This window comes from Staurois parvus, unplaced genomic scaffold (assembly GCF_062004578.1).
Source record: "Staurois parvus isolate SC_StPar_1 unplaced genomic scaffold, SC_StPar_1.0 ptg000217l, whole genome shotgun sequence".
NCBI classification, from domain to species: Eukaryota; Metazoa; Chordata; class Amphibia; order Anura; family Ranidae; genus Staurois; species Staurois parvus.
Window position 1 is genome coordinate 4,619,280 of NW_028318013.1, and position 21,953 is coordinate 4,641,232.

General features: G+C 39.5%; 1 protein-coding gene across 1 annotated transcript in view; it reads right to left on the minus strand.

Annotated features, from left to right (window-relative positions):
- Positions 1–21,953, minus strand: part of XYLT1 (xylosyltransferase 1) — a 468,857-nt gene that overhangs the window by 97,481 nt on the left and 349,423 nt on the right. The window contains exon 6 of the mRNA XM_089679075.1: positions 7,481–7,697. Within this exon, the coding sequence (XP_089535201.1) occupies positions 7,481–7,697 (217 nt within the window). The remainder of the gene's footprint in view (positions 1–7,480; positions 7,698–21,953) is intronic.

Here is a 21,953-nt window from a genome sequence, read left to right on the forward strand (position 1 = left end):
TTAAATACAAGCATAGATATCTTCGCCATCTTTCAAGTACCCTACTTCAAGCTGTGACGGGCGCGGTGTCAGACCCCCGCCCTTCTCACCAAACTCGTGACCGAAGGACTAGCCAATCTAAAACTGCGATGTCATGTGCGTAACAATGCCACGCCCAGCTGCACCCTGCTTTTTCCAGCTAATTGGACCACAATTGATGTACCTGCAACCTGGGAGCGTTTGTTACTGGGTCAGGTTAATTATGCAATTAACCCTTCACACTGCCACCACCTCCTTTTATACAGAGAAAGAGAAAACTCAGCAATACACTAGGATGATTGGTTAACCTTCAGTATCCCGCTATCTCTACGGACTGGTTATACAGAGGGTTAAATACTCATAGTAGCGCTCTTTTAGAAGCAGGAATTCGTAAGTTGCAATTAAGAGCTATAGAAACAATTCAACACTTTCAGAAAGTAAGATTTTTTACCAAAAGGTTAAAAGGGTGCAGTAAAAATATTTACAGGAAGAAGATGTAACCAATATGTATACAGTCAGGTCCATAAATATTGGGACATGGACACAATTCTAACATTTTTGGCTCTATACACCACCACAATGGATTTGAAATGAAATGAACAAGATGTGCTTTAACTGCAGACTGTCAGCTTTAATTTGAGGGTATTTACATCCAAATCAGGTGAACGGTGTAGGAATTACAACAGTTTTCATATGTGCCTCCCACTTGTTAAGGGACCAAAAGTAATGGGACAATTGGCTTCTCAGCTGTTCCATGGCCAGGTGTGTGTTATTCCCTCATTATCCCAATTACAATCAGCAGATAAAAGGTCCAGAGTTCATTTCAAGTGTGCTATTTGCATTTGGGATCTGTTGCTGTCAACTCTCAAGATGAGATCCAAAGAGCTGTCACTATTAGTGAAGCAAGCCATCATTAGGTTGAAAAAACAAAACAAACCCATCAGAGAGATACAACTGTTTGGAACATTCTTAAAAAGAAGGAACGCACCGGTGAGCTAAGCAACACCAAAAGACCCGGAAGACCACGGAAAATAACTGTGGTGGATGACCGAGGAATTCTTTCCCTGGTGAAGAAAACAGCCTTCACAACAGTTGGCCAGATCAGGAACACTCTCCAGGAGGTAGGTGTATGTGTGTCAAAGTCAACAATCAAGAGAAGACTTCACCAGAGTGAATACAGAGGGTTCACCACAAGATGGAAACCATTGGTGAGCCTCAAAAACAGGAAGGTCGGATTAGAGTTTGCCAAACGACATCTAAAAAAGCCTTCACAGTTCTGGAACAACATCCTATGGACAGATGAGACCAAGATCAACTTGTACCAGAGTGATGGGAAGAGAAGAGTATGGAGAAGGAAAGTAACTGCTCATGATCCTAAGCATACCACCTCATCAGTGAAGCATGGTGGTGGTAGTGTCATGGCGTGGGCATGTATGGCTGCCAATGGAACTGGTTCTCTTGTATTTATTGATGATGTGACTGCTGACAAAAGCAGCAGGATGAATTCTGAAGTGTTTCGGGCAATATTACCTGCTCATATTCAGCCAAATGCTTCACAACTCATTGGACGCCGCTTCACAGTGCAGATGGACAATGAACCAAAGCATACTGCAAAAGCAACCAAAGAGTTTAAGGGAAAGAAGTGGAATGTTATGCAATGGCCAAGTCCAACCTGACCTGAATCCAACTGAGCATGCATTTCACTTGCTGAAGACAAAACTGAAGGGAAAATGCCCCAAGAACAAGCAGGAACTGAAGACAGTTTCAGTAGAGGCCTGGCAGAGCATCACCAGGGATGAAACCCAGCGTCTGGTGATGTCTGTGTGTTCCACACTTCAGGCTGTAATTGACTGCAAAGGATTTACAACCAAGTATTAAAAAGTGAAAGTTTGATTTAGGATTATTATTTTGTCCCATTACTTTTGGTCCCTTAACAAGTGGGAGGCCCATATGCAAACTGTTGTAATTCCTACACCATTCACCTGATTTGGATGTAAATACCCTCAAATTAAAGCTGACAGTCTGCAGTTAAAGCACATCTTGTTCGTTTCATTTCAAATCCATTGTGGTGGTGTATAGAGCCAAAAATGTTAGAATTGTGTCCATGTCCCAATATTTATGGACCTGACTGTATATATATATGTATATATATATATATATATATATATATATATATATATATATACAGAGCACAACAGCACAGCAAACAGATAACAGAAAGAAGTTGTGGTAAATAAGTACTTGCCAAATAAATGCCTGGGGTTAAGCAGTTTCAAGTCTGATGAGCTAAAAAAAGGGATTTCTGGTCTTGCACTTAGTTGCGATAGTACAACAAGACTCTTGGTCAGCTAGATGGTACAGAGCTGACGGCCCTCACGTTTCTGACTAACACACACAGCCTAACAGCATCTTTTTCTACAAAAATCAATTGGTTGTGTCTTCCCACAATGGACAGCCAAGCCTTACTTTGCAAAGACTTGTTAGGCAGGGCTCAGTATCCTATGCTGCTTGCATTCCTGAGGGAGGGGGAATGAGGAGATAACATCTGCTCTTGTGTACTATTGTTACACCTCCCCACTCAGGTGTTTGCATAGGAGTTTAAGAGAAATACCAAAATGTAGAAGTTTGAAGTAAAATGGAAAACCGCACCTCTCCCTGTGGGTATGATTGTGACACAAGCCACTGTAGCTAAATGGCCAAATGGGGCACTTCCACTTCTAAGTGGCCATTTTTAATCGTCTTTTACTGTTGTGTGTGTGCACATCCACAGCAGCTATGATTGTACTGTCATTGGATACTGCTGGTCAAAGACAAAGTGTACAAAGCCTTATAATCACTGTGTCCAATCAAATCGATCAGATCACAACTGTATACAACGTTTGTCATTACACTGTCAATGGACAGAGCTGATCAGAGGCACAAAGTACAAAGCCAATGAGAGTGTTTCTGTACCTTGTGATTGATGTAACAGTTTGCAGCAATCACAAGCCTAAATACTGGCTATGGTCAACAGCCAGCTCTCTTCTTCCCCTCACACACACGCACAAAGCTGCTATGAGAGGGGAGAAATAAATGCTGAATTGACAGTTAAAATCATAGTGCCTATCATATACACAGCCAATGGCAGTTTTTCAATTTTGTTGATCACAGTCAGTGAAAGTGTTGCTGATCATAGCAAGCACCAGTGTTTGCAGTTTGTGGATCACAGTCAGCGCGTTTTTAATTTGCTGATCCACCATGTACCAATGATTCCAGCTATATAGATCACTGCCAGCAACAGTGTTTCCAGTTTGTTTGCCACAGCCAGCCACAGTACTTCCAGTTTGCTGACCCCAGTAACCACCAGTGTTTTTAGTTTGCTGATCACAGAAGGAGCCAGAGTTTACAGTTTGCAGATCACAGCTAGTGCGAGTGTTTTTGCAGAACAAGATATATGTCCTTTATGTTCAGATTTCAGCAAGTACCAGTGTTTCCAATTTGCTGACCATAGCTAACACCAGTGTTTCCAGTTTGTTGATCAAAGCCAGTGCCAAGACCAAGTGGAGTCTGCTTTCCAACTATGGTCATTTTGCTGTTGTTTCTAAAGTCCTTATAAATAAAATATATGAATTTATATAAAATGTTTAATTATTATAGCAAAACACTCCAAAATGACCTGGAAAGGAAGAATATGAAACAGGTATAACATGTATGTTTAGAGGTGGTTAAATTACCCTGGAAAGTGGACTTAGGCTCGGTTCACAATATTGTGCTCGGGAGTGGCAGCCCATTCATTTGAATGGGCTGCTGTGCCTGCTTTTCCGCACAAAAAAGGTGCATGCACTTTTTTGAAAATGCAGCTGAAAATGGTCTGTTTGACCAACTGCACCGTGGGCTGAGATGCGCGGGGTGCCATTCAGAATGAATAGAAGCCCCGCGCATCTCATAAGAGCAGGGTAACATGGCTGCGGGTGCTGCAGGGTTCATTTAGAAGATAATGCATGTTCTGGGATGCTATCCCAATCAGAACATTGAAAATACATCTTTTCTTGACTTCCTTAATACTCCTAACATTGAGGAATTTTCAGAGTACCAATGTGAATTTAGAAGCAATCATAGGTATCCAGCAACCAAATGCAATATGCTACCAAAGTGTTTGCTCATATTACACCCAATTCTTGTAAACTGACAGGACTACTCTGTATTCTAAGGGAAAGTTGTAGGCTTTCTGGATATGGCTCTGGTTTTTGTTAACTACTACATGATGACCAATAGCAGTGTCCAAATTAGACACATACCAAGGGACACTCGGTTATGTATGACCATCCTGCATGATATCAGATAAATTATTATAATGATTTCTTATGTGAATAAATCGTATGTAAATTTGTAATAAAGTAAAAGGATGAGACATAACAGAGCCAATGCATTTACGAGGGGGGAATATCAGGATCTCTATATAAATAGCATGGTATTAGCACTAGTGTACTCTTCCAAATAATCTCCCTGCCATCCTTTAATGCAACGTGACAACCCAGTGAATATGTGTTTTATGCTTGAATTGGCTGGTTAAAATGATAAAGGCATGCATTCTCACTCGAGTGCAGCAAAACTCCCCAATTATCCATTGCCCTGTGTCCTTTCATAATGATACAGAAATTCTCGGCAAGATAATGGACGAAAAGGTTATTGGAATTGAGAGGAAAAGGTGATTGCAACTGAAATGGAATTAAAATAGATTATTTAACATGTGTGTTGTATTCAACCAGTCGAATTATGACAACCAGCAGTCTGTGCAATGGCCTAGATTTAAAGAATGAAACGGTGGGAAAAATATTTGTTGAGTAAAAAATTTCACACCATGTGATATTCATAATAATGCTGCAGCTGCTTAAGCTATAATGTATAATAATAAAACTAGTAACAACATAATGTAAAATATAATTTAATGTGGCAGGGGGTTTTGTAGGTGTATCAAGAACTGTGCAGTTGTAATGTCACTCTGCCATAGCTAAAGGAAGTAAATATCAGTTTATATCTCCTGATAAAACTATAGTGGTAAACTAGAACCTTAATTACTCTAGTAAAAATAAATATTGAATCTTCCATATTGTCCTTCAATCCTTGTGCCCAGAGCTTACTGAAACCTAGATACTCAATGACTAATTTGATCCCCTATATAATTTTGTTTATATTTTTACATTTTTAAGGCCATAATATAGACTGACAAGTGAACAACTGCCCACTCCCAATATATAGAGATATGCCTGTTAGCAATGATAAATAATTATGTACTGAAGATGCAGTTCAAGAGCTTACTTTGTCTGCTACTGTTTTATCCTAGGAAAAAAATTATTCTTGTTTGTTTGAATGATTTGTTGGCAGCAGTCGAATTCTACAGGCCTTAGCCATTAGTACTGTACATATAGATGTGTTTAATGTGAAGCACTAGTAGGTCAAACACATTCTAGAGATGTTGGGATGTTAGAATTCATGTCACTTTGTTGACATCACCCAAACAAATGTCATGACTCATACCTGCAACTAAAAAATCAATCAGGGTGTTGGGTTTGCATGGGAGTACATTTGCATACTGAAGACTTAGTCAGATGTTAACAGGTAGACAAAATTGTTTACCACAATATATCTGCATACACTTACAGTATGGGCTTGTGTACATTAACAGTAGCCCTTGCCTCCTCTCTAAAAAGCCCCAAGGGTATGCAAATGTATATGGAATTTTTGTTTGAATCTGCAGTTATTTAAACCACAATTCTAGACTTACATCCCCCTAAGTATTTCTTTCCAAGGTCCTCTACTATGAGTCCCAAGTAATACAGAATAGTAATTATGACACCAGGACTGTTTTCTGCATCTTTGTATGTGGGTGCAGAAAGTGGTAGGGAGTCCACAACACCTGGTGCTCACAGAATATCCTCAGTCTTCTAGGTTAACCACTTCCAGACCGGACACTTTTGCCCCCTTCCTGACCAGGGCAATTTTCAGCTTTCAGCGCTATCACACTTTGAATGACAATTGCGCGGTCATGCAACACTGTACCCATATGAATTTTTTACCATTTTTTTGAGACAGATAAAGCTTTATTTTGGTGGTATTTATTCACCGCTGGGATTTACATTTTTTTGCTATGTAAATGAAAAAGTCCAAACATTTTGAAAAAAGCGTTTTTCTTATAAAATTTTGCAAATAAATAATCTTTCATCATAAATTTTGGCTGAAATGTATTCCGTTATCTTTTTAGTAAAAAAAAAAATAAGTCAAATTAGTTTATAACCAAAAATGATCATTTTTAAAACTTTTTTTACATTTTTATTTTATTTTTTTATATTATTTATGTTTTTGTTTTTTTTTTACATACTGTCACCCTAGCAGTACAGTGTCACCATGGTGACACTGTACTACTTGTGGGGGTAATGAAGATTTTTTTTTTTTTTTTTTACAGTGATTGCTTTTACACCCATATAGGATGTAAAAGCAATCATTTCTCTTTCTCTCTGTCTGCATTCTTGCAGCCATTGAGAACTACTGAGTGAGCTGTGATTGGTCACAGCTTGTCACATGGTACAAGGCTGTTGTGAATAGCCTTGTACCATGTGACCTCTGTGATCATTCACAGATTTCACACGTAGTAAGCAATGATGTCAGAAGTGACATCTTGCTTACTACTTTGCATGTGATCACTGATTGGCTAATCAGTGATCACATGATCGGGACCTCGTACAGAGGTCCCGCCCGACGATCGGTGTTTCACTGTGTCCGGAGGACAAAGCGGGCACCGAATCGCGGTGCTGCGTGCTCCCAGGGAGCGCGCACAGCTAGAAATGGCGAGTGCCGTTTATGAACGGCAACCCGCCCCTGGAGTGCCACCGTCCTGCCATTTATAAGCAGCAGGTGGACGGCAAGTGGTTAAGTGACAGTAGGTGTCATTTAAGCAGGAAAGAGATATCTAGTAGCAGATAGTAATTACTGTGGGAAACATCCAAGAAGTGAGTACCAGGGCTGTTTTTATGTTTTAAACCCTACTGGGAGACTTTAAAAATGCCTAGATATGAGATTTAAGTATAAAAGAACAGGAGTTTAAATTGACATCAATTATGCAAATGTTACATATTGAACTTGCATAGCTAGAAAATATTTGTTGCTGAGCATGACAATGTTCAATGTTTGTAATTAACACACCTTATGCCATTGCAGAGACTTAAAAATATTATTAGAATTACTATAAATACTATAAAAAATACTATAAAATTATTGAGTTTTCCACTATTCTGCAGTGGAAATCTCAAGCATACCATCCCTCTTTCTCATTAATGTAAAATGGTTATTATTATAAAGCTTAGTAAAAATGATGTTAAAATGCAGTGTAAACAAATTAGCAGTGTCCTCCAACTAATCAGCAATCGACATGGTTTTCAAGTCAAGCCGACAAGGTGTATAACTAGTATTTATAAAAACAACATACCTCAGCTGGAAGCAGTGTGTAGGAATAGAATCGCTTCATCTTTGTAACAAGATCATCATTAGAAAAGGTCACATACTCTACAAACTTCCTGTTCAAGAGAAACCAGTCAGAGCCACCATCTACAGTGATGCCTTCTGGAATCTTTCTATCCCCAAGACGCCACATGTGTGTATCACATTCTAGAAACAACCTGTCCAGGCCCTGTTTTCTGATGAACCTGTAAAAAGATAGACTGATTACAAACATATATTGGTCAGTGACATACTGAAATAATTAAAAAAAAAACTCTGTATACAAATTATTTTGGCAAATCACTAAAATGTATCATCTTGGTTGGTGATGGACAGAACTTCACTGACATAGGCCTCATAGCAGAACAATTGTGGAGTTGGGAATGAGGTACTTTTGTAGCATGTGAACCAGGAAGCACCTGTCGGTGTTGCCTCCTTTGGAAAAATGTTTTTACTGAAGCTTTAGGAAGAAGGAAGTGGAGAGTTGCACAATTTGTTCAATCAAACCAGAGCACTACAGTGGCCAAGCAGGGAACCAGTGAAGCCTTGGTGATGCTGGTTGGTACGGCGATAAATGCTGCCACAAGAATTGAGCTGTAATTACAATATCATCTAGTAGGCATGTACAACGTTGTTGTTACCAAGCTACATAAATGTCATTGTTTCTGGATTGCTTCACTATGATAATCAAGGGTTACTGCAGTTAATCTACCCTCTAAATATATTTGATATTTATTCATCCTTTAGAAGCAGCAATTAAGAGTAGATATAATAATGATGTATGAATACATACAGGACATGGTCCACAGTTGTCTACGTTAAAGGATATAACAACATTCTTTGTGACTGAAGAAACATAAATAAAAGGTCTGATAAAATGCAGAATACTTTTCCGTAGGAACTAGTTACTACTACCAATGTCAATTGTAAAGTTGGGAGCGAGGTACTTTTGTAGTATGTGAACCAAGAAGCACCCCTGGGTGTTACCTCCTTTGGAACTTTCTGGGAACTTTTGATTGTCTATGGGTATCTGAAGAACTGTTTTATCCTTTTTTATGTTAACTGGACCATGATTTGATGATGTTGCCTTCCTTTGGATCAACACCTTCTGCCTGTTGAAACCTACTAGCCTGCACACAACTTCAGATGTCTGCTCTAGTACCTTAAATTCTTCATTTCACATTTTTTTTTTACATTTCCTGTTGTATATGCGTCTTCCTACTAAACTATCACTGCTGACAAGCTCTCTTTCTAGCCAATAGAAAAACACTGGTGATGGGAGGGACATGCCAGCCTATGACATTATTGGGATGTATCAAAACATGCACTGTATAATTCAGAGGTCCAAGAGGGCTGGAGAAAGCATCTAAAGGTTAGGGCAGACATCTCTGAATGCCTGATTTATGCTGTTATAGACAGTATAATGTGCAAATTGTATACTTTAAAGTACAACTAAGCATTCTCATGTTTTAGTAATGCCACAAAACATAGCTATTGTATTATAAATGTACATTATTTAGCATATATTCTACCTTAGTGCTACAATATATACATGAATTTCTACATGTGATACTCTTCTCTGAGAAATAAATACCACAAATGACTACTATTATCACAAAGCAAGGGAGAGATAAACAAAAACTATGTAACATTCTTATTTAGAAATAAAATAGTGTCTCAGTGACAGGAAAATAACACAGCTGCAGCACAAAGTTACCATAATTGTTACCCAGGAATTGTTACTGGCACCAAAGCAAATACAATTTTAGTCTAAAATAGGAGAGCCATAAGTCAAAGTTCCTCCTAAAGAGAATGGGAGGAGCTCAGCAGCTTTTAATACCATCACCAGACTTTCAGGCAATAATGGATAATTTTAGAGTAGAAGCTTTGTAATTACAATTATGTAATAATAGATACTTATCTATGAGCGCCTGGAAAAGTAAAATTACTTATAATTTCTGTTTACATTTGTCCCTTTTTTGTTTAAAATAACAGCTTGGAATTTATACCACCCTGCAGATAAGCGTGTCTCAGTGTAACCATTTTATTTTTATTCTCAAACAGTAGATGGTTTTCAATATATATATATATTCTATATATACTGTACACACATCACAGTATATATTTATACAACTTATATAAACAGTACAGTATATATTACATTTCCCTGCTGTACAACTGCACAAGCATTGTGTTAACTCAATCTGAAAATTGCTTGTGACAATCCAACTACATAGGGATAGGGATCTGCCCAGGCTTGACCATCAGGGGGTTTATTGGTCCTTCTTGAATTCTGTGAACTCCCGAACTCAGCATCGAAAAGACACCTGTTGTAATGTACTGTATGCTGTCCTACACCTGACAAATTGTCTTGTTTACATGCTAGGGGATGTACAGCTTCAGCTGAGATTCCAGGCTGCTCGGTTGAAGGCACTCTGCCATAGGCTGCTCAACCTTACCCAAACCAGGGCTGCCCAACAAAAAGAAAGGCAGGAATAAAAGGTGGTTGAGGGTAGAGGTGCTGTGCGTGGAGGTAGTAGGTGTGCCCTCTTACTCCTTTGTTTCCTCCACCACAATCTTCTCCTTCTTCACTTTCATATCCTCCACCATCTCCCCCTCCACTTCCCGCAGCTCCACCTCCTCTATTTCCTCCTACCAAACCTTTGGCAACACCAGTCTACCTTTAAATTAAGCACTCCTTTGTGTCTTCACTTCCTTAAATATTCAGGCATTCAAATATATGAGAGTCTGGGAAGGATCTGGGGAGATTTTTTTTTCACCTTCATGTCATGGAGCTGCATAAAAAACCTTTATCTTTTTAGTCCAGGTGCAAAGCATCCAATTGCTTGAAAGTGTTGCTAATGCACTCCTTCCCTTCTTTTTTAACATAGCTGATAAGGGCCTTTTTAACATATCAGCTACTTCAGAAGAAGCAGAAAGGGTCCCCAAATCATCTCCATGTCCAGTGTCTTAATGCCAACTTGGCCAAACTGCTGGCTTTGCAGATGCTCACATTGTAGCCTGAGGAATCACTCTTTTATGTGAGATTATGGATCGTGCTACATCAGTGGCAGGTAGTCCACAACCATTACATTGTTCAGAAGGCCATCCCTGGCCTCCACTGCATGTGGAATGCAATTTGGCAGCAGAAGGCAGAGGAGGAATATAAAGAGGAGAAGGGTTGGAGCGCAGGCAGTGAAAAGAGGGACGAGGGTTAGGGTGCTGGTGGTAGAAATCAATATTTTTTTTATCTTGTAAAGCCATCCCTGCTCTGGTTAAGAAAACACTGGGACAGCAATGCAAACTGGGTACTATCTTTAATAAAGAACACCAACATGTCTCTAATCCTCAAATCCCTGAAAGGTGTTTTTTAAACCATAGCATCAAGGCCTGGCTGCAGGAAGCACTCACAGTATGCTCCTAAACCACACGATTGCTAACTATTGAATACAAGGAAGAGGAGCATTAGGATGCTGGTGGTCAGGAGAACGACAAGGAAATGGGGCAGGCTTCATATTATTATTTATTTCATTATAGTCAGGGTACTGGAGGAATAGCTCCAAGGGAAAACTTATAGCCATAGGTCTTCGCCAATGCAAGAGGAAGGGCAGGCAGCAGCAAGTGGAGGGTGGAAATTCTACAGTCAAGGGAAAGAGTAGACAGCAGTAAAAAGTTAAGCAAAAAATTCTACTGTCATAGGCTGCTCACCCTTTGTCAAATTTTCCTTCTCTAGGTAAACATATGAGAGAAGCAATCTAGAGGATATAACTTTAAGAACTGTTTTAGGCACCATTTGCATATTTACAATGTTTGTTATATTGTTTCCCCACCGTCACGATTTTCTAACTTTTTAAAATATATTTTGTAAAAACTTTTTTTTGTCCTTGTAAGGTGGTCCCTTCCTGTTCAGCAAATACAGGCAGGGATAGCAATGCAAACCTTATGCAGGAATGAAGTCCTGGATCTCAACACCACCTTGTCCCTATGTAATAATAAAATACTGTTTCTTGCAAGAGAAGGCTGCCAGCTCAGACACTCAAATCCTAAAGGTAATGGCTACAGGGAATACCATCTTGTAGTTGAGGGTATAGAGGAGCATGGTCCTAATAGGTTCCCATGGCAGTTTTTGATGTACAGAGAGAACAAGTTTCAGATCCCATTGAGTCATAGGGGATTGAACAGTGGGAACTACATTGGAGACTCCAAGGGAAGAGGTCTTAATCAAGGAGTGGGGGGTAAATAGCCACTGAAACAAGATAAAAAGGGCAGGAACCTGACCTTCGAAAGTGCTGAGAGCCAAATACCAGCCCAGAATCACTATTTCTCACCCACTACTGTACTACTGGGTTGTCAGGGCAGGGCTGTGGAACGGACAGGTAGGCCTAATGGCAGGGTAACGCACTGGCTGACGACAACCACCACCAACAGACCGAAGTCCCTCAGGGCGCGGAGTCTAAGTCCCAGGCTGCCCTTCACCAGGGCCTCTGATGGTGGGGATGGACTTGACGCAGCCAGGAACCAGGTCGCGGCCCCCGAGACACCACGGCTGTGGTAATGGCCGCCGCCAATGGCGTGTAGCTGGTGAGAATGACAATAGCGTAGTCAGGCAAGCCGGGTCGACAACAACGGGACAAAAACGGTACAGAACAGTAGACAGAGAATCACAGGTCACGGGCCGGGTTCAGCAACGGAAAGGTCAGATCGAAGGAAAACACAGAATGGTCTTAATCACAAGCCGAGTCAGATACCAGAAGAGTCACGAGCATATACACAGAGCTGTAGGAAGACAAAGACACAAGACACAAGTGCAAGAGCAAAGAGCCACAGGCTTATATGTCATCAGCCACACCCCTCTGGGGGATGGACCTCAGAGACCTGAAGGCATAAAAGGATTCCCACCATGCACAGCAGAATCCAAGATGGACACCAGCACATGGAGTAACATAACCTCAGGGAAAAGGTAGGACCTTGACATGGGTGTTAAGCATGTGTTACTGACTGAAGGTGGCCAATATGCATGAGGTACTAGCCTTCCCTGCTGCATGTGTCATGTCAAGTCTTCTGCACAGCAAGTGGGGATATGTGACTTAGAAGAAAACTTTTAATAAAATGATTCAGACTTGGACCACAGAAGACTGCCAGATAACCACTACAGATGTTACTGAAAAAAATCAATACATTTATGAAATATATGATTAGCTAAAAAAAGCCACAACTGTGAAGCTCTAATCACCCAAATCACCCAAATTAAAAGCTGTAATCTAAAAAAAATAAAGAAAGGACCACATTTCATAAAAGTAGTTAAGGTGTTGATAATTGAAGCACAAGCTTTACCAGGATAATATTGCTTGGAAAGCCTATTTTTATTTTAATGGCTACCTTTCATGAAAAACACAGCTTGTGATACTGATATAAAGGTCAATATTTGGGCACTTTGTGTTATGGGGTGATAGCAGTCTCCTGCCTGTAATTCGCCCCTGTCACATGCTGTCCCAAAAGAAACTATCAACTTCTGTCCTCATGCATATTACCCAGATGTTATCTTTTAAAAAATGCATTTATGAACAGGACAGAACAGAAAAGCAGCAATTAGGAAACATGCTCTGTGGTAAACATGTAGCCTTTCAGTACTATAGTGCATGTGGACAGGGACAAGCTGTAAGGAAGCTTTAAAAAAGCAATTTCAGCCAGCAACAATTAGGAAATATAATCAATAACACAGCGCAAAATTATATATACAAAAATATACAAAGTTTCGAAAGTGCTAAAAGTCCACTGTCCCAAACACAACGGTGATTAAGTGCTCCAATCAAAAATTTGTGCCAAAACAAGATGTGTTCTTTGAATAATATCACCCCGCAGTGCTCTGCGATCACCTTCTAATACACTCCACACTCACCAGATATGATGGACTCTTAGCTTGTACGGCTTAAGGGTCAACAAAGCTTTTACTGGTGAAGTGTGTTCTCAGGCATAACCAGGATTCAGAATGGGATAACCAGGACACCAAAGGGACACTAATAGTGTAATCCTGTAACATTTATTTATTAAACAAAGCAAAAGTACATATTGTACTCACAGGTTGCATGCAATAAAAAAGCCTTAAAATTGTCAATGCTCCGTGACTTTCCACATCAATGAAATACTGTATCAGCAACAATGGCTCCGGAGTGCCGCTGCTAGCGTGCACTACACTCACCAAACGTGACATCATGCAGACCTGCCAGGAACTGGAAATTATGACAACGCATTTTGCCCCTCCTCCAGGGCGTTCTCACAGACCTGTCACAGGTCACCCATAAAAGCTTTGTTGACTCTTAAGCCGTACAAACTAAGAGTCCATCATATCTGGTGAGCGTGGAGTGTATTAGAAGGTGATCGCAGAGCACTGAGGGGTGATATTATTCAAAGAAAACATCTTGTTTTGGCACAAGTTTTTGATTGGAGCACATAATCATCGTTGTGTTTGGGACAGTGGACGTTTATCACTTTTGAAATTTTATATATTTTTATATATATAATTTTGTGCTGTGTTATTGATTACTTAAGTGTAAGGTATTTTCACCTCAGGAACAGCAGCATTATTTATCTAAATATTGAATGATTTGTCACAGAAGCACGGGTACTTAGTGTTGTTTTTCAATTAGGAAATATGCTCTGTCAAAAAACAAATGCACCTTTTACCATCGTAGTGCATGTGGATAAGGACAGGCTTCAAAATATCAGCAACAATAAGATGTAACAAAGCATGACAAATGGTTTTTCCATATCTCCGAATTTTCCAAGATACAGAGTATTTTCCTACCCAAAGGATATGCAGAAAAGGCTTATGTCTACTTTAGCAGACCAGCCAGTACCTACCAGCCTTATACCAATCTCTCCTTATGCATCACTTCCTATGTTTTCTCCATTACTGCTAAAGTGCATTGTTAATATGGTTGCTGGGAACTCACCGTTTTATAATGAGGGGGCTGGCTTATTCAAAAGCTGGCCCTTCCAAGCCAGCTGAAGAGAAACACAAGAAGCACCACCAACTAAGTGTACTACTAAAAGATCCAAAGGAGATGTATTAAAATTCCAGTCACATATATTCGAAAAGAACAGGCAACAAAACAGCATCCACTGGAGGACTGCAGAGCTCGGCAGGGTTGCGGCTGGGTCGGCAGAGCGGAGACTGGAGACAATGGGAGATAGTGTGTGGACTGTGCTGGTACTGGCACAGGTGGCGTCCAATGGCCAGAGCAGGTACAGCTGGGGTAAGCCGTGTCGCCTCTGGGGAGTGGAGAGCACTCCGTCAATGGAGTTAATGACAAGCCGAAGATATCGAGACATCCAGTATGTGCCGTGGGGGGCATGGTTACGCATTTCGAGGCAACAAGGACTGCCCCTTTGTCAAACCATGTAACGGGAATGGACGGAGGGCTTTATGAAAGGAGAGGGGCGGGAACTGGATGGGTCATACGGAAAAAGATTTGACAGATCAGCAAAACGAACTGTCAAAGCTGCAACAACATAAAACAACATGGGCTGATGGATGGAACCACACAGAGAAGGCAAAAATAAAGAAGATACATAAAGAAAGAGGGGAATAGTCAACCTCATATGGCAGATGGTATTAATAAAAGGAAATTAAAAACATTGCTATATATGTACAGATTTAATTGTAAATGATAAAAAATAGTAATAGAATGATAATAAATATTGTATATAAACAAATTATATCTATACAGATGTGTGACTTTTTTAGTGACTTATATATTCCCTTTGTTCAGGACTTGTTTTTATGGGACTATTGTTAGATTTTGCTATTCCATTACCCCATTCCTGCAACCTTAGTCTACTTATAGGACGTATTAGAGACAAAATTATGGCACTAAGCCAGATGACCTACGTTCAAAGGCCAGAAAGCGAATGTAAGTATTATAGTGGAGAAATGCTGCATTCGATCGGTGGGGCTGAGAACCCTAAACAGTTGGAGTTTACCTCTAAACCATGACGGAGCCAAACTTCATCCCTAGCAATGAATATGAGTGATTTGTAACCTAATTAACTAGGCAACTAAGATAAAGATAGCATGTACAAAGAGGTTGATTTATAAAAATTGGAACAAACAGAATGAAGGACCTGAACCATTAGCTGACTGGAACTTTAGGCAACAATTTCACTGTTGCTCAAGGTCACCTTCTTAACATTATTCAACTTCATCATTTGTTTTTTACCAAGAAAATAAAAGTAAGGTTTCACAACACAACATCTTCGGTCATATCCTGGACAAATGTGCTGACAAACGCCAGATGTAAAATGATATAAATAAGCACAATAGAGTTATTGACCATCCATTATTATTGCTTATTGCATGGCCTTTGTAAGGGTCATTATATATACCACCAAACAGGTTCTGAGCAAAATTTCTAAGCAATTCTGTTTTCACAATGTTACTACAGATGCAAGCATCAGATCTAAAAACCGAACTTTAAAAATTTCACCTGCCCCTTCAAGTGAATGCTATGGAAAGAAATCAACTCCCTGCAATAAAATATACTAATTCCCTGCAACCAAATATACTGCTGTGCATTTCAAGTCCTCCTACTGACGTGTGTAACTGACTTATTTATGCTTAAAATATTGGGTATACTGTCACCAAGACCTTGTTTTCAAACATCCTAAAATAATGTGATTCTAAAAGACTGACATAGTTAAAGTCTATCTAAGCCTAACCACTAAACTTTTGTTAAATGAATCCTGCCATGAAGGTCCTCAATCAGGAAGTTACTGTTACAGGGAACAACTATCTCCCAATTGTGCTCCAGTGCGAACACACTTACACACATGCCCCTAGTGAAGACTACAATTAGCCATTTGTAGTCTCCAACTGGCCCACCACTTTCATTATCAGGAATCCTGTCAAGACAACTTATGTGCAGCTAACGCTACAGTGAGTGCATATAGACTTGTAATGGCTGAAAGAGGCTAAACTAAATTAGCAGTGCTGAAATTCAAAAAAGGCTGAAAAAAGTGACTTGTCATTTTGCAAATGTTACCTGCCTGGCTGTCATACTGGCCATATTGCTTAAATATTTTCAGTCATTAAATCAGAACAAGTGCAGAACAGTAATATGCATTCTTGTTCCAGGTCAATAAGCTTGAGAATGTACAGGATCTGGCAGGTCAACATAATAACCATACAAGTAGCATTTTCAGAAGAATATTAGCAATTGCAGACTCCATATTTCTTTCAGAAATGGTTTACTTTAAATATCTGGACTTAAAGTTAATGAGAAAATACAAAACTACAGTACAAAGTACGCTCCTGTGACCCACAGAAGAAGCAGGGCCAAAAGAGCTTTGGCCATACTTCTCCTTTAATAAAATAATTTTATTTAGTGGGGGCAGGCAACAGTGTTATTACATGCATGCAACAGCGTGTGGTGATGAAGTTTCTTGTGAACAAAGGCATCAAACCCGCAGATATCAACAGAAGACTTCAAGCACAGTACAGTGATGAGATGCTCAGCCGCAGTAAGACATTTGAATTGTGTTAATGTTTCAAAGATGGCCATATGTCCATCAGTGATGATCCTGACCGTGGTAGATCCCAGGATTTTCTACCCTGTGATGCCACTATTAACACTGAATAGTACTGTCATTATTATTATTATTATACAGGATTTATATAGCGCCAACAGTTGATAAGAATAATATAAACCTTTTATTGCAGTAAAAAACCCAAATCAATGCACATAGTAAAACAAGACAATAATGGAAGGAGAGAACCTCACATTACCGAAGAGACAAATATTTGTAGTGTATTATTATTATTATTATACAGGATTTATATAGCGCCAACAGTTTGCTCAGCGCTTTACAATATAACGGGAGACAATACAGCAACAATAGTTCACAGGGTTGCTTTAAATTATTAGCATAATTGTATTTTAACACTGAATCCTTATACAACCCTATATGAAGTTAGAACTCTGTAGACACATTTTATCCTTCCATGAAGATTGACCAGTACCACAAAAACATATCATATTCATATCATATCATATAATGTGATATATATTTGCTATGATAGGGATAGTATTTGAGGGTGCCAGACATTATGTACATTCGTGTAGGAGTACAGGCTTTTCTCCTCCTAGTGGATAGTGCTTATGTTTCATCTATTATAATGTTGTGATATGGTTATATTCATGCTGTATGTATATTTTTGTAGTTGTCAGAGAAATTAAAGAAAATATACTGTTAATAAATAAAACCTGATTAAAAATATTATTTAATTTAAATAGTACATTTCCAGTCTAGTATTTGTCTAAAATCCATTTGACACAGATACAGTATGTAAAGCAGGGGCGATGTTGTTAAAGAGTTCCACCTGAAAAAAAAAAATAAAAGTCAGCAGCTACAAAAACTGTAGCTGCTGACTTTTAAAATACAGACACTTACCTGTCCCTCGGTCCAGCGGTGTCCTCACGACACGACTGGTTTCAACGGCCGTCTTCTCTCCCTGTTGGCGGCATCTTCAGTGTGGGCACCCGGCTGTGACAGCTTGCAGCTTCACAGCCGGGTGCCCACTGCGCATGCGCGAGAAGCGCTGCGCTTTGTTAATGGCCCTGTAGGAAGGAATTGTTATAATGATAATTGCAATAAACTAATGATTTGAAAAATGCTTACTTTTACTAACCATGCCCTGGTAATTAAAGTGTTAAAGTAGTTTGAAAGACAATTAACATCTCAATGTGCTGGAAACCTGAGTAAATTGGGTTTCCTGCCACATGTACCTCTGGTAGTTGGCAGGATTGAGAAACCTGTTAGCCATTTCACCATTGTTAATAACTACTAAAAGGGAAAGAATACTGAAAGAAATATAAAAAGACTGTCACTGCTGACTTCACTTAACCACTTGTCTACCAGGCACTTTCACCCTCTTCGTGCCCAGGCCAATGTTCAGCTTTCAGCGCTGTCACACTTTGAACGACAATTGCGCGGTCATGCAACACTGTACTCAAATGAAATTTTTATCATTTTCTTAAGACAGATAGAGCTTTCTATTGGTGGTATTTAATCACCTCTAGGGTTTTTTTCTCTGTTCTGTTAGGCGGAACTGACTGGCACTGATAGGTGGCACTGACTGGCACTGATAGGTGGCACTGATTGGCAGCACTGACTGGCACTGATGGTTGGCACTGAAAGGCAACTCAGATAGGCACTGATATGTGACATTCATGTGCACTGGTAGGCACTGATATGTGGCATTGATGTGGCACTGATGGGCACTGTCAGGTTCCATTGATGGGCACTGACAGGTGGCATTGATGGACATTGACAGGTGGCACTGATAGGGCTACACTGATCTTCAAGTGCCCTAATGATCAGTGTACATGTCCCCTCTGAGGAATGCCGATTACCGGCTCTCCTCTCCTCACGAGCTGTCAGTGTGACAGCTCGTGAAGAGAGAAATGCCAATAACCAGCATTTCCTTATTTACCTGCGATCAGCTGTGATTGGACACAGCTGATCACATGACAGAGCCGATGTCATTGCTCTTTCTGATAATTGGTGATTCGCTGTGTCCCAGGGGGACGCGTGGTTAGAGTGGGAGGACGTCATATGACGTCCTCCAAGAAACGAGAGCAACACTGCCCGCTCGTCATTTCCTTATATGGCAGGCGGGAGGTGGTTAAAGTATAACTAAAGGCAAAACTATTTTTTTGTGTTAAATAGAGTGGAGAGGGATTATAACATCTGTCAGTTTTATTGCTGTCTTTGCCCCCATTAGGGAGATTCAACCTCTCTATTTGTCCTGTTTACCATTATTGAAAATGAAAGTAAAAGAAAAACCTAAATTTTGGGTTGTCCCCAGTAAATATATAGAGACAAAATCTTCCAATGGGGACACTAGTTCTGGCGACCTGGGGGTCCCCAAGGGATTTCTATTAATTTGCAGTGATTTCCTCTCACTTCCTATTTGGATAGGGGACAGGAAGTGAAGGGAAATCGCCAATATGGGACACAGATGGCAAAAAAAACTGGCAGGGGTTATAACCCTCCCTTACTCTATCCAAAATTAAAAACAAGTTTTGCCTTTAGTTTATATTACTTTAAGTATACTTTTCAGAGGTTTTGACTTCCCTGTTGGCATGCTTGTTTTGGGTCAGTACATTAAAAGTAAGCCTGTTTTTGCATTCTTTCTGCATGATAAAACAGCCACCACACTTTAGGACTAGCAATCCTCACTATCTAATTTTTTTCAGGTTTAGATAAGCATCTATTGATTTATTTAGTCATCTATATCTAAAAACATTTGTGGCTTTGCAATATGCAACACCCATCCCTTCTATATTGTGCCTACTATGACATCATGGCATCAATTTGCCATAACACTGGAAAACTGGACAAAACATTTTAATTTATTTTTGTAAACTATGGTAGAAGTGTGCAAAAACAAATACAAATGGTAAACGTAAATATTCAGTATGGACTATTACAACCAAACTCAGCTAATAAATAAGAGCAAAATGTAAAGGAGACTATGGGGTAGATTTATTAAAAGGGGTGCATTCAGAATCTAGTGCAGTTGTGCATGGCAGCCAATCAGCTTCTAACTTCTGCTTGTTCAATTAAGGTTTGGCAATAAAACCTAGAAACTGATTGGTTCCTATGCAGAATTGCACCAGATTTTGCACTCTCCAGTTTTAATATATAACCCCCTATTGTCTACTGTTCAGATGCTTATTTTATATCCTTGGTGCAATGAACTTTCCAGCTTGATTATGTATTATCTGAACACTTTAGTAGAAGATCTACATTAGCTGATCAATAAATAAAATTAGGAATAAAAAAAAAATCATATTAAAATTAATGTGCAGCTTCCTGTGAGAAACTGACAATGATGCTGCACTGCTCCTGTAATTAGAGCAGAGTTGCCATACTCATGCAGGCAGTAACAGCTTGCATTGCAGTGAATATATAAAAAAAAGCTGGTGTGGGGTGTAGCTGTCAGTAATGTCATTACTGATTCACAACCCTGTATCTTATCAATCAGCACCTGATCACACCTAACCCTGTCCACTGCTTTCTAGACTGACAGCACAGTCCTTGTTGCTGATTCGCTTCCACTGTGAGATGCAGTGCTTGGGAAGGGAAGCACGTGAAAAACAAATAAATGAGGATTGTGATCAGCCAGGGAGGGTAAAGGAGTTTTTTTTTTTACATAGAACTAGATTTGGTAATTGTCTATACTGTCATTCCATAGTCTATATTTGTACTTGAACAGGTATAAGCAGAGATGAGGTCATGTGGAAGAATCATCCCTATAATAGAAAAATTTGCCAAATGTCTACAGTTCATAAGGAAAAGAGATGAAAACATAGCAACAATGGAAAAGGTGGTGCTTTGTACTTGAGAACAGAAGAATTCTGCATTAGCAAGGCTTGGACATCGGACTTGCTATTTGAAGTATGGAGGCATGGAGGTGAATACAATTCTCTGGTGCATTTCCCTGCAGCTTCTAAAAAGCCAGTATGATCCCAACCTGCACTCTGGTGGCACTGTGAGGGTCCATACCCATACACTCTCAAAATCTTGTGCAATATGAGCTACCATGAGCATTTTTTATACTGCCTTTTCTGCCAAAAGTTCTGTAATTTTTTCAGCCGCATAGTGTGCATGGACCCTGAATGCATCTTGCTCTGCTGTGCAAAACCATTGCACTGAGCAGGTATAACATATTTGATTTTTGTAAAAAAGATTTACAATCACTTTAACTTAAATACAGGACAAATTTTACTCCAAAATCCAACTCTAAATGATAAACGTTTGTAGCAGCATTTTTTAAAGAAAAGAAATGTAGGTAACAGCAGCTTGCCTGTTACTCTATATTGTGCTGAACATTCTCTGCAGCAAAGAAAAGAGCACTAATTGGACTGACTTTTAAACACAGATAATGCATTAAATATCATACACGCAGGAGCGATTCCCATCATAATTAAACTTAATTACACATAATTTCATATTTACAATAAACGCAGATGTTACAATAAAAGCAAGAGCCCAGCTATACAGCAAGCAATGCTTTCATTCTGTCCAGTTTAATGTGCTTGCTGCAACAACAGAATAGTAAGTAGAAGGTGTGTGGAAACTGTACTGTATATATAGTGGAAAATTCCTAACAAATACTATTTGAAATTTCCTTTGATTTTGCCTTACCGGGTCACCACAATTGGGTTAAGCTTTGCCACTGAGACCTGAAGGACAGCCTCTTACAGCAACAATAAAGATTCTCCCAAACATGCAGCCAATGTTCTGATAACATAGTCCAAAATCCAAAACAAAAATGAAAGGGGTTGGAATAGAATTTGACTCTATTTTCAGTCTATTCAATTAACTTTCATACTTTAAAATATGCAAGATTTGCATAGCAAAAGAGCTAGTTCTGAATCCAAAAGATTCAGTTTTTA